This window comes from Solanum tuberosum, unplaced genomic scaffold (assembly GCF_000226075.1).
Source record: "Solanum tuberosum cultivar DM 1-3 516 R44 unplaced genomic scaffold, SolTub_3.0 scf00104, whole genome shotgun sequence".
Taxonomy (NCBI): domain Eukaryota; kingdom Viridiplantae; phylum Streptophyta; class Magnoliopsida; order Solanales; family Solanaceae; genus Solanum; species Solanum tuberosum.
In genome coordinates this window covers 1327259-1354914 of record NW_006239030.1, presented here as the reverse complement: position 1 = coordinate 1354914, position 27656 = coordinate 1327259, and the positions used below count along the sequence as shown (strand labels likewise).

At 35.1% G+C, this 27656-nt stretch overlaps 4 protein-coding genes across 4 annotated transcripts; 2 read left to right on the top strand and 2 right to left on the bottom strand.

The window, feature by feature from the left end:
• The first annotated feature begins 2761 nt into the window (after nucleotides 1-2761).
• LOC102582402 (uncharacterized GPI-anchored protein At5g19250-like) lies at nucleotides 2762-5310 on the top strand. Its single transcript, XM_006349159.2, has 2 exons — nucleotides 2762-2902; nucleotides 4587-5310. The coding sequence occupies exons 1-2, from the start codon at nucleotides 2824-2826 to the stop codon at nucleotides 5090-5092; spliced, it is 585 nt and encodes a 194-aa protein (XP_006349221.1). The 5' UTR covers nucleotides 2762-2823; the 3' UTR covers nucleotides 5093-5310.
• A 277-nt stretch (nucleotides 5311-5587) lies between these two features.
• On the bottom strand, nucleotides 5588-6897 carry LOC102582080 (TLC domain-containing protein 2). The gene has a single exon (XM_006349158.2). The coding sequence runs from the start codon at nucleotides 6709-6711 to the stop codon at nucleotides 5851-5853; it is 861 nt and encodes a 286-aa protein (XP_006349220.1). The 5' UTR covers nucleotides 6712-6897; the 3' UTR covers nucleotides 5588-5850.
• Nucleotides 6898-7658: 761 nt separating this feature from the next.
• LOC102581754 (peroxisomal adenine nucleotide carrier 1-like) lies at nucleotides 7659-16268 on the bottom strand. The gene is made up of 5 exons (XM_006349157.2): nucleotides 15872-16268; nucleotides 10222-10453; nucleotides 9171-9317; nucleotides 8788-8948; nucleotides 7659-8296 (listed from the first exon to the last, which is right to left on the bottom strand). Exons 1-5 carry the CDS (start codon nucleotides 16012-16014, stop codon nucleotides 8017-8019), a joined length of 963 nt encoding a protein of 320 aa, XP_006349219.1. The 5' UTR covers nucleotides 16015-16268; the 3' UTR covers nucleotides 7659-8016.
• Nucleotides 16269-18807: 2539 nt separating this feature from the next.
• Nucleotides 18808-26235, top strand: LOC102581424 (mitogen-activated protein kinase kinase kinase NPK1). Its single transcript, XM_006349156.2, has 17 exons — nucleotides 18808-19292; nucleotides 19431-19472; nucleotides 19839-19904; nucleotides 19982-20092; nucleotides 20491-20571; nucleotides 20670-20747; nucleotides 20833-20915; nucleotides 21820-21901; nucleotides 21995-22095; nucleotides 22300-22339; nucleotides 22530-22589; nucleotides 22670-22716; nucleotides 22815-23037; nucleotides 23119-23352; nucleotides 23640-23974; nucleotides 24061-24122; nucleotides 25719-26235. Exons 1-17 carry the CDS (start codon nucleotides 18966-18968, stop codon nucleotides 25811-25813), a joined length of 2067 nt encoding a protein of 688 aa, XP_006349218.1. The 5' UTR covers nucleotides 18808-18965; the 3' UTR covers nucleotides 25814-26235.
• The last annotated feature ends 1421 nt before the right edge of the window (nucleotides 26236-27656 follow it).

Below are 27656 nucleotides of genomic sequence, written 5' to 3'. Positions count from 1 at the left end.
CCTGCTCATATGATATATTTCCTAGAATAATTAGTACAATAAAAATGAGTTTCCTTAAAATTACAGGATAGGATATTTGTCTCGTCGATTTAACTTTATATAGCTGACGGTGTAAACAAATTGGTCTTGACAATTTAACTTATATAATTGACGATGTAAAGAACTTATATATGATTATAATTTTAGCCTAAAAGAACAAGAAATGCTTTTAAAAAATAATCTAAATGACAACTCAGGTTCAGGCCTCGGGGTGGTGCCAAACAGAATTATTGGGTAAATTTGGAAATAAATTGAAGACTAGAAATAAAAAATAAAACTCCTGGTCTTTGATAACACATACTTAAAAGGAGGCAATTTATTTATATCAAATCATGGATGTATAATGTGTTCGAACATAAATAATAGTAACACTTAACTGTGTGGTTAATTGATGTGAATTATTAAATTATTTCGTCATAGTAAATTAAAGCATATACATATTTACCTAGGAAAAAATAGTTTACTTTGTGAAATTTATTATTTTTAAAACATTTTTATCCAAAGGAGGATATTTTCTGAATAAAAACATTTCTCATCAATTATAACGATACAAATAGAGGTAGCAAGACCACTAAAGGATGTGATTAGTGAATGAGGCTGCTTTTTGTTTGATTAGAATTCTCGATTTTGAATTTGAGTATGAAAGAATTATTGATAAAGAAAATTTCTCCCGATTGATTTCTAGGTAGACCAACTTTGAATTAGTCGAATTTCAATGCAACACAGTTAGAAAAATAAATGAAACAGAAGAAAGTGCATAGCTACGGATTAAAGTGAATCCACCCTTCTTTAGCTATACATTTTTACTATTTTGACATGTAAAGAAAGAAAAATAAACTAAAATGTTATAAGTTCTGTCTAAATTGAAATATCAACAAAATTTCCAAGGTTTTTTTGTAGTACATAAAACTAAATATTGAGAAAAACGCTTAAAATTGGAGTTAATTAGTTTGTATATCAACCTCATCCATTTACAAGAGTTAGAACCCAAAAAGGTCTCAATACACCTCAATTCTAAACAAAAGTGAATTTAGGAATAAGTATATGAATTTTTACTTAGATAAATACTTAATAGATTTTTTAATGTATATATACGACCAGAGCAAAATTGTAAAAGTTACTGAGTTCACGGTAACTAGACTTCTAGATCTACTTGCTCTTTTATATTATTTTCATTTAAAAGAAAAATCTTAATAAAAAAAATTGAATTAAAGCTTTGGGTTTGTTAGAGGTTCTGTTTGGCCACGAGTCGTAGTCATAATCTGATAGCTTCCTTTTGACGTTGATTCTACACCTAATATTTGTGAACCACCAAACAAACTCTAAAATTTCCTATTTTTTCTTTTTCTATTTCTTCCTTTTTAAAATTTAAAATTTAAATCTAAACCATAGTAAAATTTTATGGACTTAATGTAGGATAGTCTACTTAAATAATCACAAGTTTGATGCATGCATATATTATTACTAAAATACAACCTAGAGCAACAAAATATTGTACCTAATATAATATATAACTATCATAAAAATAACTTTTAGCAGCAATAAATATACACATTAACAAAAAATGTTAAATATTTTACCGACATTAATTAATGGTTATTGAATTCAATATCGCTATAAGCTTTAATGACATTAACAAAGAGTGCTAAAATGTAATTATCGCTAAAATTACCTTTTAAAATAAATATTTAGTAATAATTAAATTATTGTTATTAATTAATTGCCGTTAAAAAATATTGATGCAGTGATAGGACTATAAAAAAATATGATTTTACTTTTTGGATTTTTGCACCGACTAAAAAATCATTTCAACATATATTCTGTACAATACAAAACTTAAGCAACAGTCTCATTAAAAAATAATCTATATTTCCTTTTCATTATTTCCAGCCGTGGTACTAAAGAAAAGACACTACTATTAATTTAGTTGGGTTAGGAGATGAGACATTTTATTACTAATTAATTTGGTACTGAGGAAGTCATTTTCAATGAAAATATTTTTCTAATTTTTTTTTTGATCAGTATTTGGTTTGTGTGTGAAAAAGAATATTAAAAATGATTATCATATTAACAAATTTAAGGATACTTTAATTAAAAAATTTGAGTACTCAAAATTGATAATAATATCTACAGTTAGTTGGAGCAGGTGATATAAATCTAAACAATCACAATGTTAAAATATGTTTATGTGTGCTCTTCAATTAGAGTTTCTATACTAATTAATTAATGTTTATTACTTCTAAAAGTAATTATCACTAACAACAAAATAGAAATACAAATTCAATTATATCTTAATTTTTGTAAATGACAACTATTTGGAGCCATCTATTTTGAATAAAAACACGCAGAAGACTTGGTAAATATGGAAAACTGCGCTAAAGAAAATGAAATTTCTTCTCAAAGCACAAGATTCAAATTGGTGGAAAAAAAAATATATTTATGGCAACATGGATGGTGGTGTTGTGGTGGAACAGTGTCACTTTAAATAGAGGTCTCGATTCAAGCCTTAGGTATGGAAAAACTCTTGCTGAAAACGTCACCTTCGAATGAATCCTGTAATGTGCGGTTCGAATTTATTCGAGCTTCAAAATCAAAACCAAAAAATAAAAAATAAAAACATGTTCTAAAAAAAATAAGAGCAAGCATGGTAACGACGTCGTATCATCATGTGGTGCGCCGCTTTCTAATTGTGTGTGCTGTAGACAAGTCCCCATACATGATTTTTCCTGGATTTTGTTATAAAATCAGAAAGCTCAAAACTCAATCACAAGTAGAGGATCAACAATGGCGTTGCTTCCACGTTATCTCTTACTTTCTCTTCTTGTTCTTAATTCCCTTCTCTTCTCTTTTGTCAAATCTGACGGTACGTAATTTTTCACTATACTTTAATTCTTCATTTTTGCATCAAAGCTGTTATTTTTATTATCATTTCTAATTGCTAACCGGGTTCTGCATATGAGGTGTTTAGCTTCTTAAATTTACCTCTTTTGAAGATCTGGTTTGTATTGTTGTTTGATAGCCGTGACCCATTTCAAGATTTTTTTATTTTGAAGATTTGGGATTGTTCAGTTCAACTTTATTCTTTATTATCTTGCTTGCTTGCTTACTGTAGTAGTAGTAGTAGTAGAGTTCTTGGATCCTGATTGTGTGTTGAGTTTATGGTATTCCAATTTACTGTTTATAGAAAGATTGAGCTTCTTTTGAGCAAGTGGAAAATTAAGTTATTGAAGTTTATATATTATCAGATAGGGCTAGATCTGCTTCCCAAATACCGGATGATTTGATGAATTAGATAGATCTCTGAGGTTTGTTAAATTACCTTTTTTTTTTACCTAAGAATCAAATTATTTTTACCTCAGCTAAATGATCCATGGAAAAGTTAGCTGACTTGAATCCAAAGCTAATCTTACTTTCTCTTTTGATAACTGTGGTGTCGGGGTATGGTTTCGTGCATCTCGACTAATTCCACGAGATATCTATCACCTCCCATCAACAACAAGTATCAGGTAATTTTGTCTATCAAGGCTAAGACTAGGACAAATAGGAAGAAATCACCTACTATTTTTGACACCTCATGGTTGTCAACCCACTTCATTGACCATTAGGCTACACCCTTGGGTGCTTGATGGGTTTTGATCTTCAATGCAAGTGATTTCTTCTCGATGAGGCCACTCCATTATTTTGGAAGTGGCAGAACTTACGTTAGTAAAATGGGGCGCTATTAAAGGAACAATATTCAAATAAGGGATAATATCTCATTTGTAGGTTCTTGATCTTTAGTGATAAACTGGCCTTATACATCAGCAGTTCTTCTTATCATCTTTATCAACCCATATGCTGAGATCATGGTGGATCATTTCTACAAATCTTATGCCATCAGAGAAATTCATGTGACCTGGTCTACTTTTACTCAGCAGTATCTCAAGCAAGTCAATTCTGAAAACCTCTCTTGGACTGAGAGAGTGTGTTAATGTGTTACTTTGAGAAATGGATATTAATTGAAACGTGGAAAGAACTTTTAGCAGAAATTTCTTTTCAGCGTCGAGTTGTTCTGTTTTTTTTCTTTTTGGGTTCTGTGGTCTAGTTACTGTTCATCTTTTCTGTATGCTTTGTCATGCTTTATATAGTATTTTGCCATGATCTCTGCTTCAGTCAGCTTTGATATGTCTTTCCTTGATCGGAATATCGGAAAGAGCCTCTCTACCTCCCTACCTCCCAAGTTATGGGTAAGGTTTGCATACACTCTACCCTCCTAGACCCCAATTGTGGGATTACACTAGATATGATGTTGTTGTTCTTGGGTTCTTTGTGGTGTGGATGGAGAGGGATGTATCATGTATACTAAGGGAATAACTTGAACTGCATGCACCACGCCTTGTAACATTTCATGAACATCAGTTATCACTGTCTGATTCACTTCCTAGACTATATTGTGAGTGCACTTTAGATGTCTTTTCCACATAATATCCCCTTAGGAGACTAATTTTTCATCTTTTATATTGTTCAATATCTGAACTTGGAGTTTCATATTTGCCACCTTGGTGCAGATGAGGAAGACAACCTTTTTAGAAGTATTAACAGCTACAGGGCATCCCTGAATTTGACAATTCTGCGCGAGAATGACAAAGCAAAATGCCTTGCTGATGAAATGGCTGACCAATTTAAAAATCAACCCTGCACAAACACAACAGGTGCCAATACTGTACTTGGCACTGAACCTCAGTTCTCTGACTATCCTAATCTACTATCCAAGTGCAAATTGAACGTCACAACCACCAGAGATGCAGTGATAATGCCTGCTTGTGTTCCCAACCTTGTCCCAGACCTCGTTCTTTCCAACTATACAATGTCCCAGTATTCTAATTCTCTGAATGATACCAAGTTTACTGGTGTTGGAATTGGTTCTGACGACAACTGGATAGTCGTAATTTTGACCACAAACAACCTGGAGGGAAGCTTTACACCTGATAATAGTTCAGCAAACATACTTTTTCAGCTTGGTCTAATCTCTCATGCAGTCTTTCTACTCATGGCATTTCTCCTCTTACTGTGAAAACGTTGAACCTTTACACTTTTTTCTCTATTTTTCACATCTGAGTGTAGTTTCTGTTACCAGTACCTGATTTTGTTGTTAATTTGTAATATTCTAATTGAAAGAGGGAGAATATCAGCTACTATCCCTACAGAAAATGTACCTTAAAAGACTACAAAACCTGTGTTACAAACAGATTCCACTGTCTTATTTATTTTCTGTATTGTATTGCTCTGAAATATTGCAGCATTCATTCTCCACATACAATGTCATTTCAGGCATCAAATCTGCTTGGCATTTTCAACTCACATTGCCAAAATAATTGAACTGTTTCAATATATAAGAACTACTGGGACATAGATGACAGCACCAAATCCAGGAAACTCGAATGATAAAGACATCAACCCTCGAAAACACTCAAGAATAAGTAGAGAAAACAAGTAAAGGGATAGGAAGATCAACAACTATAGTTGAATGAACGCGAAAAAACAAGCTAAGAATTTGCTTGAACCCTCATAAGCTCAACCAATAATCTTAAATTGAAAGAAAGAAAGGAAGGAACGATAGATACTAATTAGATTAACATTCAAATATGAGATTCACAATTCAATAGGAGAGGTTCGCGATACCCCTAACTCACAAAGTCTTCATCTTTCACTATCCTAAAACGCGTAAAAGAAATACCTAATACTTGAGTTCAAAGCTCCCAACACAACTCCTAAAATACACTCTACACTAGAGGTTTCTTGATCAACTTGATGTCCTATCAATTGGAATTATCAATCATGATGATTTTGACGACTCCTCTGAGAATTCATCTCTCTCCTGTAAGCTTTAAAGAGATCGATTCCTAAGAAGGTATTAAGCAAATTCATCCCAGCCATACCGAAAAGGGCAAGAGGGAGCTCCACACCACCTTTATCAAACTTTGAAGCATCTCTTATTAGCTTAACAGTAATGAGAATATGAGACACAACTCTTGCTAGAACAAAAGTCGCCCAGTTAAGAACCCATTCCACTTTTACAAAAATGCTGCCATTGCAATCACGAAAACCCGCCATTCTCCGCACTTTACGCATATGCAGAAACACAGAATGCAGCTCACAAATGAGAGTAAGAATGAGGTAATTGATTGTGACATTTCGATACAAGGCAAGTGTGAAGCAGATAAGGAGTAAGAAATGATGCAATAGAATTGAAGGAATCCATCCGCTGTACAATCGATTTAGGAGCATATCCAATTGATCATAAGCAAAATAACCACACGAAAAGCACAAAGCTGTAAATGCCCATGGCCATGTATGTTCAACAAGCTGTGAATGCTCAAACATCTGATTTACATTTACCCCATTTGAAATCATCGACTGATTGACCAAAATGAAGAGCACTGAAGCAGATGTAGTGGATGAATGGAGAAGAGATACACAGGTGTTGACAAAGAGGGGATCGCGATTTCGCAGCAATTTGGGGATGACCCAATTGGCCGATTGGTAGAAAATGAAACCCAGAACGATTGGGAACAGTTCCTTGCGCTTGTTAATTAGTATTTCCCACAAAACTGAGAAAACCCAAATGAGCAGTGTGGCCATGAAAAATGCTCCAGTTCTGGTTTCTTGGTTAAACCCACTTCCCATCGCCATGGATTCTATCGAATTTGATGCTTAATTTGTCTCAATCTTTCGTTTTGGTTCTTCTTAATTGTCTTATCCTCGCAGAAAAGCAAGAAACAGAGGCGTGGAGAGATCAGTATCATTAATTCATATTCTTCTTTCCGTTGGGATTTACACTTTGGTTGGATGGTTGTATACGACACGTATTGTGTTGTATTATTTTGATAAATACAAAGTGTGGATATATGGTGCAGGCCTGCAGGTAATGGCGGAGCTAGGATATTTGTTAAGGAGATTCAAAATTTGAAAAAGTAAACACACGAACTAGGAGAAAGAGGTTGACATCTACTATATATACATTAAAAAAAATTAACCACATGTATAAAGAGTATAAATTTTTGCCGAGACCACAAGCTAGCTCCGACCCTGGTGTAGGGTCAAAGACAAAATGAGGAAAAAAAAGAAGGTAACATGATCATACCAAATCAGTCATTACACAAAATGTGACTTTAGATTGTTACACAAGGATAAAATCAAAATAAGCATTGTATTCAAACTAACAACACGATATATTTCAATTGATAACAACCATCCAAAACAAGCTAGGGTCCAAAGAGGGCTTTTGGAACCTATACTGTAAAATGTAATTGGGTCTAGGAAGGTTTTGGGCTGGATCAATTGGGTAATAGTTTAGAGTAACAAGGTTTCATATTTATCAGTCTGTTTTTATCCTTTTCTCTTGTTATTCTTGCTCTAGTATTAAAGTTTGTATTTTAATTTTCTAGCTAGAATTGCTTAACAGACAGAGTTGTCAAAGAAAATTATCAGACAACTTAAAGAGAAAGAAAGATTTGCAATGCAACAGTCTTTGAGGCAGTAGGAATCCATATAATCTTTACATGACAAAACGTCAAAGCTTAGTATCACAAGCTGATCAAATTGAAGGGGAAAAGAAATGCTTGAATATAAAATAGATCTAAAGTTGAAACTGAACCACTTCTGGAGAATGTATAGTTCTACTGAACGAATATCGGTATGTACACGGAGACCAAATGCAGACAGAAGCAGAAATATGACCAAATCTTTACATTCCTTGTGATATGTAGAGTAGAACTTGAAAAAAAGACGAACAAGAAATCATGATTGTTGTATACAGAAAGAAGACATAAAAAGATAATCTGAAACATACCATTTCAACAGACAAACTGAAAGAGAATTGTGCTATCAGATGAAACATTTTATTTGTGAGCAAGGTGGCTCCACATCTCGAACAAGGACCTACGAGCTAATTGCATTGTTACATTTGAATCATGCAGCAGCTATTCTAAGAGAATTTCAAGAGCTCTTTAGTCTGGTCCTCGTTAGGAACAGATATCTCCTTACTGCTAAAAGCAGAACCCATGTGGTTTTTGAGATCTTCTCTTTTATCATCAACAGCAGTGCGGAGCTTAGAACTGTCTTCAGGATCTGAGGCTGTAACCCTTTAAAGAATCCCATTAGCCCTTCCTTTTTCCATATGGCATGAAGGGATCCAGAAATTGTTTTCCGGGCTTTTAACTCAGCTTCATCCTCTGCACCTCCTTCTGATTCAGCAGCTTGTATCATGACTTTACAACTATACACAGTGCATATGAGTAAATACAGCTATGTTGACGCCAAAGAAAAAGGAGCCATCAACATACTAGATATACAGTAGGAGTAAAGATGTCAATGTAACCAACAAGGGTTGTGATGGAGTGGTAAGTACTCCTTCATCCTTACCCAGAGGTCTCAGGTTCGAGTCCCCCCTAGGTACGGAGTCGCCTTTGTTAGGGAGCGCTTTACCCCCAATGTGGGACTTCCCAGCGCGAATCCGGATTTAGTCAGGCTCCAATGTGGGTACCGGATACTGGGTGGGAAACCAAAAAAAAAGAAGATGCCAAATGTAGTCCAATACCCAACCGAATCTTGGTGATTCTGGCACTGGTATTCTCTAATGTTTGAGCAAAAAGTGTCTGACTAAGTATATAACAATAGAAAAGGAGCAGATGTTCAACAGCTCTTTTACATGTTTGACACAATTGGCATAGACTCACGCTTGCGTATGAAATGCTCAACTGAATATACCTTATTAACGGGTAAGTGATGCAGGTGGCAAAACATTTTGAGACTGCCCCCAGAACAAAAGCAGAAAAAGCAGAAAGAGATTCTGGCCTTGATTCCACCCCTCTATTGCTTTTCATCTTCCCCTTCAGCATTCTTTGTTTAAATTGATCAAAGGCCGTGTACTGCATAACACCACATATTGCAACAGAAAATTATTCATTAATGTCCCTGAACATAATTTGTGATATCATATTGAAATTTGTCGAGACATAATGCGAAATTTGGAAGGTAAAGCAATAGTATGCAAGAGGGTATCAGGTGAGCATACTTTAAGCATCACAAACATACGACATTGAAAGAAATGGTGGAACACTCTCACATTAGAAAATAAAGCACGTGAATACCTGAATTGCTGGATTTGAAGTGAGAATGATGGATATTCCTAGACCATCAAATGCTTCACTCCAAGTGCCCTCCGAGAGGGTTTTCCAGAATCCCTTGGATTTCCCAAATTCACTAGTTTGCATTCTTGAAGCTGCTGTATCTAGAGGCTGCAATATCAGAGTAAAACTTCAGATCAATAGAAGAACAGATATAAAAGAAACCTTACAAGAAACAGAAGTACACAAGCTGGAGCAAACAATTCCCAGAAGATGCAACCAGAACAAAAGTAAAGACCACTGCCAGAAGACGCCTCCACATCCACTGTCAGAGACTCTTTTTCTACACATTGGTGGTACAGATAGTTTCACTCTAAAAGAGAAATGCAACTTTCTTGTTCTATTTAATCTTTAAAAGCATTAAGCACATATATGACTGGGAAATAACAGCTTCTTGGAACTCCTTTTTTGATAAGTTCAAATAAATATAATATCAGAATGACTCTCTCTGATCTCCACCTCTATGCAACAGGGCCATCCAGCTTACAAATGTAGACAACTCAAAGTGAAAGACTACGAAAAGTATGCTGTCTTAATCAAATAGATTGATTATGCAGCTACCAAAGAAATCCAGGTTTTTTTGTTTGATAAGTAAGAAATCAAGGTTTTCCTACAAAAGCAAGAATTGTATGAGGTCTCAATGATTTAAGAAAACGAACAGAAAATACTCTATGAAAAAAAGAACCACATATATGAGTTCATGGGTCAGTATACGTCACCAAATTTTGAGTTCTAACCATCACCAGAAGCATATAACCTACTTTAGCATTAATCCAGTTTCCAGAGGCACACCCTTTAAAGGGCCAAAGATAAAAGAGTGTGCACTTCACATGGGAAATCACTTTTCCATTTGCAGTTTCAACTAGGCCTGGAAGCAGGCCCTCATAGCTTTAAAAGCACCGCAATTTAAATCGACAAAACTTCATAAATTGTCTAATTGTAGGCAACCTTCTTTTCAATATTGAGAAAACTAAAATCAATTTTAGTCCAAGTAGAACTGCCAAGTATGATTCACCTGGGTTATTATGACTGTAAATGCCCCCGCTACAACAGCAATTATTAAGTTAGCTCTTGTTCCAATGGATTTAAATCCACTCTTCTTCAAGTATAGTTTCTTGAAGAAATCATATCCATAGAAGTAAATAAAAGATGAAACAAAAGACTGCACATTCTTTGTCCCAAGACCCTGATAGAGTGAAGGAACTTGCCGAGAAGAAATGGCCTCCAACAAGACATCAAGAGTATTCCTGCATTTCAAAAGAAGTTCATACAATCACATCACTGCTCATACTTGGGTACAAAATCCAGTAGAGATATGTAAATAAACTGCTAAACATGGCAAAAGTCAATATTATTTAAAATTGTAAATATAGAAAAATTCCCAAATTCTTGTAATTAAGTTATAAGGGGATACTTGCATCAGGGAAGGCTGCCTACATCAGAACCTCTAGGGGTGAGGCCCTTCCCTGAAGGCCTGAACCTTGCGTGAATGCGGGATGCTTTGTGCACGGGGTTCGCCCTATTCTCTTTTCTTATTTTGTATTCCTTGTAAAGGTAACTTTAACCCAATAGCTTGAGGGAATAATTAAGCAACTAATTCCCAATTCTCTTCTTATTCTTTCCCTTATTTCATATGGTATCAGAGCCATGCTCATCCCAATTATTTATTTATCGGATGTTGGACCCCATATTATATTATTCACGCTCCAATTGGCAGGCCTGGGCATGCGGAGTGTTAGTAGTCCCACATTGTTTGTGGGATGGGCAATTGGACTCTTTATATAATTTGGAAAATCCTCACCTCATGAGTTAGGTGAGTTAGCTTTTGTGGTTGAGTTAGGCTCAAGGTCAATTTCTTAGGCATTGAGGTGGTACAGTCTAGCAAAGGCATTGCCATTTCACAGAGGAAATATGCCTTGGACATTTGGAAGACACGGGTATGTTGAGTTACACCCCTATGGACACTCTCATAGACTCAAATATTAAACTTGTTCCAGGACTTGTTGGCAAACTCAACTATATTACGATCACGCAACCTGACATTTCATTTGATGTTAGTGTGGTTAGGCAGTCTCCAATCAACTTGTGACAGCCACTAGAATGCAATAATTCACATCCTAAGATATGTGAAAGGCTCTCTAGGACAAGATTTATTGTATGAAGACAAGGAACATGCAACATTGTAGGATATTGTAATGCAGATTGAACAGGATCACCCTTTGATAGACAGTCACTTCAGGTTATTGTATTTTATTTGGAGGCAATCTAATATCTCAAAAAAGTAAAAAAGCAGGATGTGATGGCCAGGTTAAACGCAGAGGCAGAATATTGGGCCATGGCATTGGCTATTTGTGAGCTTATGTGTCTAAGACAACTTCTTCAAAAGTTAAAGATTGGAGGCACTGAACCTATGAAACTGATTTGTGATAATCAAGATGTACTACGTATCACATCAAATCTAGTGTTTCATGACAGAATGAAGCACATTGAAATAGATTGTCACTTGATCCGACAGAAGATCGAGTCTGGCTGCATTTTTACGAGTTTCGTCAACTCAAAGGACCAGCTAGCAGATGTTTTCATCAAATCACTTCGAGGATCCAGAGTAGACTATATGTGTAACAAACTAGGAGCATGCAATATGTACTATCCAACTTGAGGGAGAGTGTTAAATATGACAAATTCGTTATTTCCTTATTTTCTATTCCTTGTAAAGGTTATTTAAACTCAATGGCTTGAGGGAATAATTAAGCAACTAATTCCCAATGTTCTTCTTTCTCCTTCTTCTCTTATTTCACATAAACAATGAACAAGAGAGAACACAGTTTTTGAGCAAAAGTAACATCATGCAATGAAAAAGCACTGACAATCAGTACATAATGAGGCAAACAGTTTAAAGCAAAGAGAAATTAGCGCTACCAGATATGTCTGTATGGATGCATATGTCCATGTATAGCAAGTAAAAAGAGGGAGAAATTGGTCAGATGACGAATTCAGTGTAGATTCTATAAACATTGTAGCTTTCTAGACATATTTTTGGAAAAAATTCGAGTTATAAACCTCATTTTTTTACGAGTCAAGACCTACTGTAGTGCAAACCAGTTATTAGCAATCGGCATCCAACATAATTAGCATTGAAACATAAAGAACAAATAGTGAAATATATACAAGTAAAGGATCCAATAGCTAGAGGAGATATATTTATCTTCCGTGATAATAATTTCAGATAATAAAGATATTATTGACCTTAATCCTTACTCAAAATCCTTCTATGAGAAACTTTTGCAGTAATTGAATTGTAGAGACACTTCCTTTCAGGCTTTTGATATACAAGTACTTGCAAACCAAAAAAGTGGATATAAGTGGTAACACAAAAGGAGTAGTAAGTGGATATAAGTGGTAACACAAAAGGAGTAAAGGAACTTTATCCTTGGGCCTTGGCTATGTAGCCATTAAGTATTGATTGCCAAATCATAATTCGAAGTACATGCTAATAAGGGTCACACTCCAATATTTTCATCTATAAGCACTCACAACATGTTATAGCCTACCAAAGAACATATCTGGATCATCTATGGGTCCCTAGTTCTCCTAGCTAAGCACATTTCTCAACTATGCTCCTCGGTACATGTGGTCAGTTATTGTGGCATACACCATAAAAAGAGTGCATCATTTTTCCACTATCAACGTCCAATGAAGAGTAACTTTAACAACCATTTCTTTGGTCAGACCGCTCTACTTGTACACAAAAACATGCCTCTTGTGTACAGATGGCACGTGTGACACCTAATAATAGAATTGAGCCACATTTTCTTGCAGCTCTTATCCCAATTAACCACAAGATGTATCAAAAGCACAAATGGTATTCAGAGATCTTGATGTATGAAGGTGTACACATGAAACACCATATGTTTTCTTATGTGGGAGGAACCTCTTGGAATTGTTATTTGACCCAAAATTTTCACTAAAAGGATTCAGAAAAAGGTGGTGAAATTGTGCTAACGAGATTGGAATGCAGAGTCTCGTACTAATCTTGAACCTCCTTAACTACTACTATAGATATTTTGATAACTTGATCTTCTTTGGTTTCAACTTATAATTTCTTCAAATATAAAAAGTTACATTTCAAACCAATAAATAACTCTTAAAATGTGAATCGGCGGCATATTTACTGCTTGAAAAGCACAACTGATATTAAATTTCATTAATTTTCAACTCAGAAATTTGACCATTACATATTTATATTAGCTACGGGTAAAATGGAGACAATTTCCCTCTAACAATCAACTTCTATTTTTTTTAAATGGGACTTCCAAAATGTATACAAGATAATTATTTACTCTAAATTTTCTTGATGTAATTACTGTATACATTTCATTTAAAGGCTTTGGCAACACTTGAGATTAGTTCTCCTCTATTATCTCTTCACTTCTGTCAACCTTCCCCTGCTACCCTCCCCCAAAACCACCGGTTAGCTAGGACATCATGGAATCCCATTGGCAGCTTATCCTTAAGTGACCAAAGAAGCACTCATTCCAAGTCCAACCTCCTTCCTGATTTGGAGCTGATGATGCAATTCCGAGAAAGATTGCATGTTGTCAGTCTATCAGACGGCAAAATGGATGTGAAGAAGAAATTTATAACTTAATAGCCTTGAACCTAAGGTATTTTATCAGCTAATGGCCTTGAACCTAACATTGGAGACTGGGTCATAAGCTCTAGCCAGCTACATCATTCTTCACTTTTAAACAGGCTTTCATGCTATTTACATCCTCAAAGGACTTAATCGATAACATTCTCCTTTGGGCTTTTCAGTTCCAATCTCATGTAATATCACCCCTTTGTTTCTCCGCTAACTACTGAGGCACAATATTTCAGAACTAACTCGCAGAGAGATCAAAAGTCTTGAAAGTCCTCAATGAGCTGCACTTCGGGTGTCAAAAGGTTGACAGGTGATACAAAATCTTAGGGAAATGGGGATTCAGATCAAACATCTGCATCAGACTCAAAGAAACCTTGCTATCCGAATTCATCCGGAACAAAAGCCTTCTCTTAATTATACCTTTCTAACAGTAACAACACTATCCAAAAGTACTTTATCCGCCAGAGTTGTAACCTAGTAGTCAATGAAATGGGTGCAGACCTCAGGGAAAAATAACACCATGTGATTTCTTCCTATCTGTCTCAGCCTTGGCATACAAAGTTACCGGGAAAAAAAAACCACAAGGTGAATAGTTGAGATGCATTCAAGGTGGCTCAGACACTACCATGCCTTTTACATGAAAGCAAACACTGGAACAGTTAAAAGAGTGAACAAGAATGATGCTTTTGCCACACAATTTGCTCTTGAGGCGACGGAGTATGTTCCACTTCCTAAATCAATGTCGCTCTACTAGAACCTTGATGACAAGAAGCAATTTCAGTGGGGAAAATAGGTTGATCAACCCCTCTAGCACGAACAAGCGATAACGATCACATGTTCATTATCACATACATTGATATCTACATTCCAAATCCTTGAACGATGCCCCATGAACAAATCAAACAATTGATGAATTGCACTCAATTCCAAACTAGTTGGGTTCCGCTATATCAAACTATCAAATCGCCCTATTCCAACTCATTTCTTTCCAACACTAAATACATGACTTAATGTAATTGTTACATCTCAGGTTTCAAGTTCCCCTAAATGAGGAGGGTGTATAGGCTGCAGGGGCAAGTTTATAGCCTAAAAATGGGGCATGTGAACCTGTGGTCTCTCCGTAAAACTAGGTATTTCATGTATATATTTTATAAAATTTGTTTAATATTATGTGCTTGCACTCATTCTAAAGAAGTCTAAATGATGCACTTGGTTGAATGTTACAGTTATTTACCTAGAAGACCAGGGATCATTTCCCACTTAATACATCTCTTATAGGCTGCCTGCTAAAGGAAACATGAGTAACCCTTCGGGATGGCCCAGTGGTTTGAGCTTGGGACTTCCACGTTGGAGGTCTCAAGTTCGAAACCCCTTGCCAGCGAAAGCAAGGGGTTTGCCTTTTGGGTCGAGCTCGTCGCATCAGGCTTGCCTAGTGCAGGTTACCTCTCCTATGTGGTTTGCAAGCTATTGCATATGAGCGGGGGTTTTACCCTGTGCGCACCCAAAGGGTAGCGGCTGCGGGTTTCCCTTGTCATAAAAAAAAAAAATATGTCGTTAAGGTTCATAGTTCACGTGTATTATCAAAGTCACTTGCTAATCCTTTCTTCTTCTTTTGACTTGGCATGAACTATCCTGTTCAAGTCCATACGAACTCCCCTCTCTTGTATATTCCTCTTCTTGAGTAAACCTCCATCGGAGTCTTGAAAGGGAAGACATGTTATTGGGTTAAAATCCCAAGGAAATAGCAGTAACAGCAGCTCAAAAGGCTGAAACATGAAGAGCAAAATTAGGTTAATTGTGGGCTTCTCTTCTCATAAAAAATAAAAAAAAAAGGAAACATGAGTAATCCTCTGTACATTCCATGAAAACCCATAAATCATAATTATCAAGAATATTCATATAACAAACAATTATAAGAAAAACTGAGACACATTTTTTTTATTTTATAAAAGCAGACACAGAGAAGGTTAAAAAGATACTCATAGATGAGACCAGATAAAGAAATATCTAAAAAGGTAAACACCTGTATTTGACCAGACCATGAGCTCGAAGTTCAGCTTGATACTTGGTCTTGCAAGTATCCAAAGGATACAATATAGTGGTGCTTAGCAAGGATCCTATGGCCCCAGAAGTTGCCTCAACCAAAGACTCCATATTTAAAGCCATAATCGAAGAACAAGTGAATTTGACTGAGTTATTATGAAGGAGAGAAATGAACCCCCAATTCAGAAGAAATCGCAGATAAAATTGAGGTGCTGTTAAGAAAAAAAGCGTGGGCGTGAGAAAGATTACCAAAATCCAAATTGGAGTTCAAGTAGTAGCGCATAGGGAGTCGGAAACGTGACGGGATGGGATTGTCATGCTTGTAGAGTGACAAGCGACTGTTTTTGTTTGTCCATTTCTCAAGGTGTCAACAACTATAGGGTCTTGACTTGGGTCACATCTACTCATTTTGATTTTTGGTAATGAATTTTCAGAAATGACTATAATTTAATATTTAATTATTTATTATTCATATAAAAAATAGGTGATCGAGATCGTGAGAGAGAGAAGAGATGCTAGATACAAGTTGTATTTAATAAACACAAGGTTGTATCAATGATAAAGTTTGATATATACACGGGTTTATACAGTATGTTTCAATACATACAAGTTGATACACGATTGTATTACTTGTATTCATTTATTCTTGTCTCGCTTGTACTTATTAGTGATTTAGAAATGCATGCTGATGCAGGATGTATCTGATACGTACAAGAATTGTTGTATCACTTATATTCATTTGTGATTAAAAAAATGTAGAAATACAGACTGATACATCAGGTTGATACATTTGTATCACTTGTATTTATTTGTTCTTGTATCACCTGTATTCATTTGTGATATAAGAATACATGTTGTATTCGATACATACTGGTTATTTATTCGTGATATAGATATACAAAAATATGATATGATACAAGATTGTACGTTAATACAAATTAGAGTAATACAATTGAGATAGTTGATACACGTCTCTTTTTCTTTCTTTATGTATTTGGCATAATCTAGAAAGGGGGCAAGAGAGGGAGATACGGGGGTCAGAAAGGAGAGATGCAACAAGAGATGGTGGAGAGAGGTGAGTGAGATATATAGAGGAAAGAGTAGTGATATTGGGAGAACGAGGAGAGATGCTAGAAAAAGGTATATAAGATGTATTTTTTTAAAGTATATCTATGAATATTAAATACACAATACATGTTTGTTATACTATGTAAAATAACATTTTTTATGTAGTTGTTAACTTGTTATGTCTATCAAATTGGAGCACGGAGTGATGTTGAAAAGATAATGTTGACTAAAATAATGGCGAAAGCAGCACATTATATGACTTACATGAACGGATCAAGCCTTAACGATCGTTGAGTTTCATGAAGTCATATTACTATGCTATATGATCAATCATTGAAATTGAAAAAGACTTCTAATTTTCATTAGGCTTTTTCCATTATATTTGTACTTAGTTGGAGATGCATAGTAGAGAAATTATTTGTATTATATGGTAGTTCATCAGATTTTTTGGAATCGTCCGAAATTTATTCAAAGCCAATTTTGAACTTTGAATGAGCTAAAAATTCATCTATTTCCTATATTTCAAAGAACATTATAGTTGTCCTCCACAGTCCAATGTTAAATTTTCAGTTACACTAAACTATCCGACATTACTCAATGTGATTCAAAAAATAATGAAAGCTCGTAAATGAAATTTTAATTTATTTGTAATAGAGAGATACCCAATAACTTTTTTATTATAATATTTAATCAACTATGCAGAGTTCTGTATCAAGGACACTGATTTTTCTGAGAATGCCAAGTGATTTTAGAGATAAAATCAGCTTATAACATGCTTAGAAAGTATGTCCAGAAAATATTTAGACCTCGTCGTGGACAAAAAAAATGGGAGGAAAACAAATCAGGGCAACAAGCAGTTCAACGGAGAATTATACTGAAGAGACATTAACATAATATTTTAATGAGACTAAAGAATTGATACTAAAGGGTTATTTGGTAGCTGATTAAGACATTAATTATTTTTGTATTAAATCAACATAACTAAGTATCACGTTTGGTAGTATTTTAATTGTTATGTATAAGTTCAGCAAATCAAGTACGGTGTTTGATTATCAATTTACAATTTTGCATAATTAATACATGTATAAGTTATGAAGAAACTAATAACGTATTACTTTTTTGGGTGGAAGATGGAATAAACTAACACATGAATAACTAAACTCTTAATTATTCATAATTAGTCCCTACATTAATCGGTAATCAAATGCCCCCTAAATATGTGGAAAAGTTCTGACATAAAGTAGCTTGCGATGGAAGTCGATGGAATTTTCTTACAATCACCTCATATTGTAAAAAGATTCATGGCTTTTCAATAACTTTTACCCCAATTATTTTTGTTTTAGCTAGAAATCCAATATCTTATTAAACAAATATTTGATATATTCGGTGTCATCACTAAGTATTGTTCTCATGCAAATAAACAAAAAGAAGAAGATATTCGGTGTCATCACTAAGTATTGTTCTCGTGCAAATAAACAAAAAGAAGAAGATTTGATACAAACAAGGATTGTAATCAACTCACATATAAACATTACTCAGTCGCGGGAAAAAGTTATGATCCAAGAAAGTATTGTAAAAACAAGTCATCATACAATGATCCATATTGACCATTAAAAAAATTCAAATTTTATTCTTTTTAAGTATTATATTTAAACAAGATGTTTTTTTTTTTTTAATAATGTGATACATTACATGACTCAGCATATTGTGCAATGCAAAAATTAGTTTTTTAAAAGAAATAGAAAAAGATAAAAATTGTCAATTGGTCAAAGCATTTAAAAATCGACCAAATAATAATGCCGTTAGCTGGGTAAAATCGGAACTTAAATAACAAAGAGTGTGGACACACACATCCACAAACTCCAAGAACAGTAAGGCACAAATTCAAAAAAAAGCTTTATTTTATTTTTGAAAACAAATCCCCCCACTACTTCTCACTCTCTCAACGATCAAATGCGAATCACTGAACCCTAATCCACAACTCTACCTCTCTTTGCTCCCCCAATATGCAGGATTTCATCGGCTCCGTTCGCCGATCTCTAGTTTTCAAACCTTCCGGCGACTCGGAAATCGGTGCCGGCAGTGCATTTGGAGGTTTCGTTGAGAAAATCGGTTCTAGTATCCGTAAATCGAGTATTGGAATCTTCTCCAAGTCACAAATTCCTGCTCTTCCGTCTATTTCTAAAGCTGAGTCTTCACCGGTGAAGGCGGATAGGAAAGATGATAATCCGCCAATCCGCTGGAGGAAAGGTGAAATGATTGGATGTGGTGCTTTTGGTAGGGTTTATATGGGGATGAATGTTGATTCTGGAGAGCTGCTTGCTATAAAGGAGGTGATTTTTTTTGCTGTTCAGTTGTTTAGTAATCTTCACATTGTTTTTGTCCTTTTTTTTAAAAAAAAATTTCAAGAGATTTGTGAGTTTTGGTTATTGTATTTTGAATAGTTTCTGTTTGACTTACTTCAATTGCAGGTTTCCATTGCGATGAATGGTGCTTCAAGAGAGCGAGCTCAAGTAAGGATTTCGATTTAGCTGATTGCTTCAATTTTTCGCTTTAGTTTATGATCAATTTGCCTATAAGATAAATTACTTTCCCAGTATTAGTGTGAAATGGGTCTGAATAGAGTGGTGGATGTACAGGAATCATATAAATGACTCTAGCTGATTTGGGATTCAGTAGTAACGGTAGTTGTTTATTACGAGTAATTTGATTTCTAAAGAACCAAGATTGTTTATTATGTTGGTACAGACTAGTGATATTTTACTAGTTTTAACTTCCTTCGTTAAGTTCTATGGAAGGTTCTATTTTTTTTGTTCCCGGGAGATTTGAGAAGGGAGCAGAGTCCGAGAAATTAGCTGATCTGTATTTGTAATTCACAGGCTCATGTAAGAGAGCTCGAGGAAGAAGTGAATCTATTGAAGAATCTCTCCCATCCCAACATAGTGGTGAGTGCAGTTCTGTTGTCTATTGAATTGCATAAGGTTGAGTATAAAATTCCTGATTGTGCTTTTTTTTTTCTCAGAGATACTTGGGAACTGCAAGAGAGGTGGGATCATTAAATATATTGTTGGAATTTGTTCCTGGTGGCTCAATCTCGTCACTTTTGGGAAAATTTGGATCCTTCCCTGAATCTGTAAGTGCTGACTGCTTATGTCTATTATTTGAATTACAAAAGGGTACATACTGGTATATTTGTTTTTCTGGCTTTATTTTCAAGGAACAGTCATTCCATTTGGCTGTAACTAGTTCAAATAGGAATGAATAACAGAACTTCTTAGTATTAAACAAAGGAGGAAGGGGATTACAAGGTGGGTATCGGACCCTGGCCAACAAGGTGCAAGTTGCCAGGCAACTGGGATACCATGATCGCCCAACGTATAACCTTTCTAAAGTTCTTCCCGTAGCCAACACTTCTAGTTTGTCACTATGGACTTAACCTATTGTAACTGCAACCTGAAATTTGCATATCAGCACAGATCGTGGTTCCTAATCTTCTGGCTCATCTCATTATTTCTTTTGATGGCATACTAGGTTATAAGAATGTACACCAAACAATTGTTATTGGGTCTGGAATATTTGCATAAGAATGGAATTATGCACAGAGATATTAAGGTAAATCTTTTCTTCAACTATTCTAATGAGATTAGCTTGTTTTCATGCTCACCCTCCCCACAACTCTCTGAGTTTGATGAGGTATCTTTTCCTTTTAGGGAGCAAACATACTTGTCGATAATAAAGGTTGCATTAAACTTGCTGATTTTGGTGCATCCAAGAAGGTTGTTGAATTGGTATGGACTTCTTTGGCATCTTTTTCTCTTATTATTTTGGTGTTGCTGTTTGGTATTTTATAGCTGACTCTTGGCACTGCTTCAGGCTACTATGACTGGTGCCAAGTCAATGAAGGGTACTCCATACTGGATGGCTCCTGAAGTTATTCTGCAGACTGGCCATAGCTTGTGAGTAGAATTATTTCATAAAAAATATCCAAGCTGTCATGTATGGACTGTTGAGAGGACCAGCTGTAATTATAAAAAGAAGACGTGTTTTTCTGATTGTGTATGGCACATAGTATTTTTAATTGTTAGAGTCCCACATTGGTAAGGGAATGGACCGGTGGTCTGCTTATGTGGACTTGAGCAATTCTCCCCTCTTGAGCTAGCTTTTGGGGTTTCAGTTAGGCCCAAGTGTCATATCTTTACATTAACAATTTATTACAAAGCATCACCCTCATGTTTCAATATATATCACATATGATTGGTATTGTGTCTAGTAGTTTCAGAGTAGAAAACATAATAGAGGCTCGATCAATTTTTCCTTAACTAGTTAGTATTTATGATTTAACTCCAGTCTAATTTTGTCAACATAATGTTGAAAAAATTACTATTGATCAAAGTAAATGGTGCACATGCAAATTTGTAGAAGAAGTCAACTATAGCACATAAATTATCACGAACAATCATCAGTTAAACTTCACCCATCTTCCTATATTGTTAATAGCATCAGTGTTTATTTTCCCAAATTGCATGGAAGTTTTGCTAAAAACATATGGCATGAATGAACCTCATTACAATATTGGATAGAAACTTTGAGATCCTTCAACCAATTAATCATCCTCTGTGCCATTATGAACTGCTTACTCAACCTTGTAACTGGAAGTCGGCAAGCTTCAAGATTATAGTACAAATTTAAATGCCTCCTTTACTGATGAAATGTCCTAGTGTCCAGAGAAGCACTTTGTCTCTTGAAACAATGCCTTTCCTTCTGATTAGGTTTGGATGTTTGGTTGCTTTTCCCTTCTACACATCCCTACATTTTCTGAATTTTGACACCACAATAATTGTGTTTTTCTAAAAATGATAGCTCTGCTGACATATGGAGTGTTGGATGTACTATTATTGAAATGGCTACTGGAAAACCTCCTTGGAGTCAGCAGTATCAGGAGGTAAGCTTGTGTTTCATTTAATTTTAGTAATTACATTGTGAAATTGACAACATTATTATAGGTACCCTCGTGCCTGACACTTTTCTATTTCAGGTTGCCGCTCTCTTTCATATTGGGACAACTAAATCCCATCCTCCCATCCCAGAGCATCTTTCTGCTGAAGCAAAGGACTTTCTATTAAAATGCTTGCAGAAGTATGTCTGGATTTTCTGCTTGATTTCCCCCTCCTCCTATTTCCACCCAGCCATTCTACCCTATTTTTAAGTTTATGTATTCCCTCTCTTGGGAAATTACTAGCGAATGCAGCATAAGCTGGATTATTTCCATGAGATGCTTAGGTTTATCATGTATCTTCCTTCACATCCTTATTCCTTCTTTTTGACTTAATGTTCTGGCAGGGAACCACACCTGAGGACTTCTGCATCAAATTTGCTACAGGTATTCATGAAATTGGTCCTTCACTTCTGAATGTTTCTTGGGTTAAACGTTATTTGAGTTTGGTGACAGAGGCATAATGCTTTAATATGTATAATATTGCCTTGTGCAGAGCTTATAGGTTTTAGCAACAGTACGAAACATAAAAAAACGTGTCACTGATGGAACATTTGTTTTTTCTAATTGTGCGCAGCATCCATTTGTTACGGGGGAACATCAGGAAGCACGCCCTTTTCTTCACTCTTCCTTTCTGGTTAGTTTGTTTAAACTTCTTTACCATGGAGTAATACTCATCATACTTCGTTAAAACAAAGCTAATACATCAATCAACAGGGAAACCCCGAAAACATGGCAGCACAAAGGATGGATGTTAGAACCTCGTAAGCATTTACTTTTCCCATGTTTCGATATCTGAAGATTCTTTTTTGTCTACCATGACTTCAATTTGTGTAAAAGCTAAGGATCTATGATGCTGCAGAACCAATCTTGATATAAGAGCTACCTGCAATGGTTTGAAAGATGTTTGTGACGTGAGCACTGTGAGGTGCTCCACTGTATATCCTGAGAATTCATTAGGAAACGAGTCACTTTGGAAACTAGGGAATTCAGACGATGACATGTGCCAGATGGATAATGATGATTTTATGTTTGGCGCATCTGTGAAATGCAGTTCAGATTTGCATTCCCATGCTAATTATAAGGTGCAGTTTCCTTCTGTCAATATAATGTGTTGTTTTGAATGAGAAGACTAAATGCACATGTTCATTTGTTCTTGGATGTAGAGTTTCAACCCTATGTCTGAACCTGATAATGATTGGCCATGCAAATTCGATGAAAGTCCCGAGTTAACGAGAAGTCAAGCAAACCTTGATTTTGGTCAAGCAACTATTAAGCCCACAAATAGCCCTATCATGTCATACAAGGAGGATGCTTTCGCATTTTCTGGTGGGCAATCTGCAGCCGAGGATGATGATGAATTGACGGAGTCCAAAATTAGAGCATTCCTTGATGAAAAGGTAGCTATTTGTCAGTGTGTAAAATTTCATACAGTATCTCCAACAATTCATTATCATGACTTGAAATTTTAATCTTATTCCTCTCTACAGTCTTATCTCTCTTTGTCAGTGTGTAAAATTATACAGTATCACCAACGATTCATTATCATGACTTGAAACTTTAATCTTATTCCTCTCTATAGTCTTAATAATATTGGTCATTACACTATCACAAGTATCTCGAAGTTTGTGGGCAAATTAACGTATCACATGACTACTATCATCTTTATTCATTTGTGTTTATATAGGCAATGGATTTGAAGAAGCTGCAATCGCCACTATATGAAGAATTCCTTAATTCTATGAACGTTTCCAGCACCCCGAGTCCTGCTGGCATTGGGAACAAGGAAAATTTTCCAAGTAATGTAAACTTACCACCAAAAAGCAGGTCCCCAAAACGTTTTCTTAGCAGAAGACTTTCTACTGCCACTGAAGGTGCTTGTGCTCCTAGCCCAGTTACTCATTCCAAGAGAATATCAAATATTGGTGGCTTAGGTAATGAAGCTATTCAGGAACTTCAATCACCAAGGAACAATGAATTTAAAGATCCTCTTGGTTCTCAACGTGACGCCGTCAATTCAAGGTAGATAATGCATTGTGTTATTCTTCCTTCCTGACTAATTTCAGTTTCATTGTCTATTGAGACTGAATAATTGCTATTGTTGCAAGCTTCTCTGAGAGGCAAAGAAAGTGGAAAGAAGAGCTTGATGAAGAGTTGCAAAGGAAACGAGGCAAGTATTGCTTGACAATTGTAGTCCATATCTGACGAAGTTTTCCACCATTTTGGCTGATTTTTGACTTGTCTTTTTTTGCTTTACTGCTTCACACATCTCAATATAGAATACATTATGGACTATCGTATAATTTAAGAGACTAAAGGTTGAATGAACCATCAAATTAGAGTAAAATAGAGTAGAAAATGAAAAGGTGAATGAGTGAAGTCAGATTAAGTAAATAGGATAAAGGAAATATGGATCAGAGATACTTATAAGAAAAGAATTGGAGATAATGATACTAGGAGTGCATGTATTTGTTAATTTCTTATTTCTTTTTCTAAGCCATGTTTGTGTGCTAAACATCAGTCTTTCAAACTTCATACTCTTTAGTCTTTTTGGTTGTTCTTTTTACTTCTCTCTCATCATAATGAAACAATCTCTATTCTATTCTGGATTATATGAAACGATAAGAATATGAGACTATCTCATTATAATGAGAAAGACGTAAAAAGCATCTAGAGATCTTTTTAGTTGTAAATGTACTTTTGGGGTGAGAAAAGTACCCCGGTTTTTATGGATAGTTTGTCAAACTTGGTGGAAACAAGTGGGTGATTCAAGGAGATTTACATGCAGATCTTATGCATATTTTTTGACAGATTTTGTGTCTATCGAATGAAATTCGACTACAAAAAGAAACAGAATTTTCAAGGGTGAACTTATTTTTGAAGCCTTGCTGTATTGTGCTAATATGAGTTATTCATCCAAAACTCAACCCCATTAAGTTTGCATGATCAACTTGAAAAATCCTACAAGGCTCTATGTCATGATGAATGATGTTCATGACTCTGAGCCACCGTTTTTGTTCAACTTGTTTCTTGTCATGGTATCTTACCTTGTACTTCCTACACAGTGATTTGATTAAGGGCTGCTGTAGGTGATTCAGAGTTATGGCAGTCATCTGAGCTTCTTTCGTTGTGTCTTATCCTGCTACCGGTCCATACTGAGTTGGAAAAGATTGTTAGGAGCAATCTGTAACTTGTAGTTATGTGATTTATAAGTGCCTTGTCATCAGTGTTTCCCATGTTTCACACCTCCTCCTATGCCCTTTTATTGGACCTTAGTTGCTTGTGATGTATGAATTCTTTTCTGCAATGACAAAATTTACCCAAATTCAAACTAATTCAAACTTTAACACTATATTATTTCAAATTTTGATGGGACATCTGTTCAGCTAACTATTTTACATCTCATACTATAAGTTGTTCTTACCAAACTCAATATGATAATCCATTCAACTGTTTCCAATTTAACTGTCATGAAAGTGAACCCAGGTCAATTAAAATGGATCAAGAGGGCAAGATAATGCCATTATTCTTATAGAGAGTATGATCTTGTTTCACTTGTCGCCCCTGTTCTTGTCTTGTATGAAGTGATAGGTTTAAACAATTTTTCTGCAATTGCTTTTACTGATGACAATAATTTGATGGTCAAATTCTTTTTAATCTTGCATTAGTATTTCCCGGAAGTCTTAACTATTTATGTTGCTATTGTTGATCTCTTGCTTGATTGATTAACATGATATTTGTGATGCTGAAACTCTTTATACTGCAGAGATTATGCGTCAGGCAGTCAACTTATCACCGCCAATGGATCCAGTTTTAAATCGATGTAGAAGTAAATCAAGGTTTGCATCTCCTGGGAGATAAATGTATGTACCCTTGTCTCTAAATTAAAGTCAGCTTGAAGAATATAATCAGTGATCCTGCAATCACAGAACAGAGACTTAGATGTCTTGGCCAGGTAGACAAATGTGTGGTTTTCTTGGAGGATTAGAGGTTCTCGTCAATGACGAAGAATATCAATGCTCGTCAGGTTGGGTGAGCTGTTACTGCAGGAATATAACTCCAAATCTTGTGATAAAATATCAATAATTTGTTGTGTACATTTTGATCATTCTCCTAGAGGGCATTGTAAGAAAAAGAAAGCTGCAGGCTTTTTTCACATACATAAGCCCGTTATCTCATGGTATTTGCCAATATCAAAACAGAGAGAAAAGTTGAGTTCTCATCTGTTGAATTGTTTGTAAAATGTTATCTATTAATGTATTGTTTTACCCTCTTACAACTTACAGGCTACAAATTAGCATCCTGCTGTTGAGTGAATCTTTAAATGTTCATTGCTTAAGCACCTTTTGTACTACGTTGATAGTACATGAGATGCTCGTATACCAAACTTAATGGCAGGGGCGGCTCAACATAATTTGTGGCCTAAAGCGAAATTTTTATTAGAGGCCTAAAATCTATATAAATTTTATCTATATCTATTTATTTTTCTAAATTTCTAGATGTAAATTACTACTTAATATCTTTTATATAAATGATTTTTCAAACATTTTTTTTTAATTATTAGTTTTAAGTAAGATTTTATCAATTCAACATTGAAAAACATCCTTTTATTGAGACAATTATTATATGAATTATTAACACAATTTTATAAGTAATAAGTTGATAAACTTTAAAGATAAGAGTTAGAATCATAGAATCTGATTCAAAAAGTTGATAACTTGGTATACCTACTTTAATATGAAAATTAACAAATAAATTTTAAAAAATAAAATTGTAATGCACTTTGTTCAACACTTTTCGACTATTGATTCATATTTTTGAGAGTGTATTACTCTAACTATCAAAGATTTGAAGAAATAGAGTGCAAAAAGAGTTACAAAGGATAAATAATGTGAGTGTTAACGAAGAAAATGTAAGAATCCAAAACAATGTTTCCTTAATTTCTTCTATTTGAATGAGGTTAAGATACATAATTTTTTATTTATAAAAATTTGAGGCCCCCAAAAAGGCCAATGCCTAAAAGTTTATAGGCAAGAGCCGTCCCTGCTTAATGGATATGAAACTTTAACATCTTACTGGGAATGCAATCAAGGACTTTCACTCTGTAGTAAAACATGACCATTAACATCTTGATTAAGTCAGATCTTCTATGAATGAGAAATGCATTTTGGATAGCAGACTCTGATGTTATACAAGCAATAGACTAATAAAAGCAAGACTTGAAGAAAGTAAAATCAGTAAACTTTATAGAACATGGTCAAGATTTAGATCTTCAGTAGATTTTTTTTTAAAGATGTTGAAGTCGTATTTGCTTTATCTGAGCAGTACGTACAATAGATAACTTATCGATTTGGTTCGCAGACAGATATCGTGAGATTACAGTCTTGGAATTATAATGCTAGAACTAATTTATCCCACCTAGGAGGTGGAATAAAAATTAAAAGGGAAAATTGTATATAATACCAAACTATTAATTCAAATTAAATGCTATAAATATAGTTTGATTTAATTGTACTCCATAGCAAACTGTTGCTATTTTGCCTCTCTCCTGGTGAATCTCGCTCGCCACTCTCGTTCTCTCCTTCGCCTCTCTCACTTTTTATACAAACGCAAATGTATAAAATGCATTTGAGTTTGTATAAAGCGAGAGAAAATTGTATATATACATATATTTTCGTTCCCCTCTCTCCCCTCTCCCAGATCT

Bases quoted from the DNA above. Each gene is read 5' to 3' on its own strand.
- LOC102582402 (XM_006349159.2), top strand. From the start codon at position 2,824: ATGGCGTTGCTTCCACGTTATCTCTTACTTTCTCTTCTTGTTCTTAAT. The intron at 2,903-4,586 runs GTACGTAATTTT...ACCTTGGTGCAG, and splicing joins CTCTTTTGTCAAATCTGACG to ATGAGGAAGACAACCTTTTT.
- LOC102582080 (XM_006349158.2), bottom strand. From the start codon at position 6,711: ATGGCGATGGGAAGTGGGTTTAACCAAGAAACCAGAACTGGAGCATTT.
- LOC102581754 (XM_006349157.2), bottom strand. From the start codon at position 16,014: ATGGCTTTAAATATGGAGTCTTTGGTTGAGGCAACTTCTGGGGCCATA. The intron at 9,318-10,221 runs GTGAATCATACT...CTGATATTGCAG, and splicing joins TTACAGTCATAATAACCCAG to CCTCTAGATACAGCAGCTTC. The intron at 8,949-9,170 runs GTATTCACGTGC...GGTGTTATGCAG, and splicing joins CTTCAAATCCAGCAATTCAG to TACACGGCCTTTGATCAATT.
- LOC102581424 (XM_006349156.2), top strand. From the start codon at position 18,966: ATGCAGGATTTCATCGGCTCCGTTCGCCGATCTCTAGTTTTCAAACCT. The intron at 20,916-21,819 runs GTGAGTAGAATT...TAAAAATGATAG, and splicing joins CTGCAGACTGGCCATAGCTT to CTCTGCTGACATATGGAGTG. The intron at 22,590-22,669 runs GTTAGTTTGTTT...ATCAATCAACAG, and splicing joins TTCTTCACTCTTCCTTTCTG to GGAAACCCCGAAAACATGGC.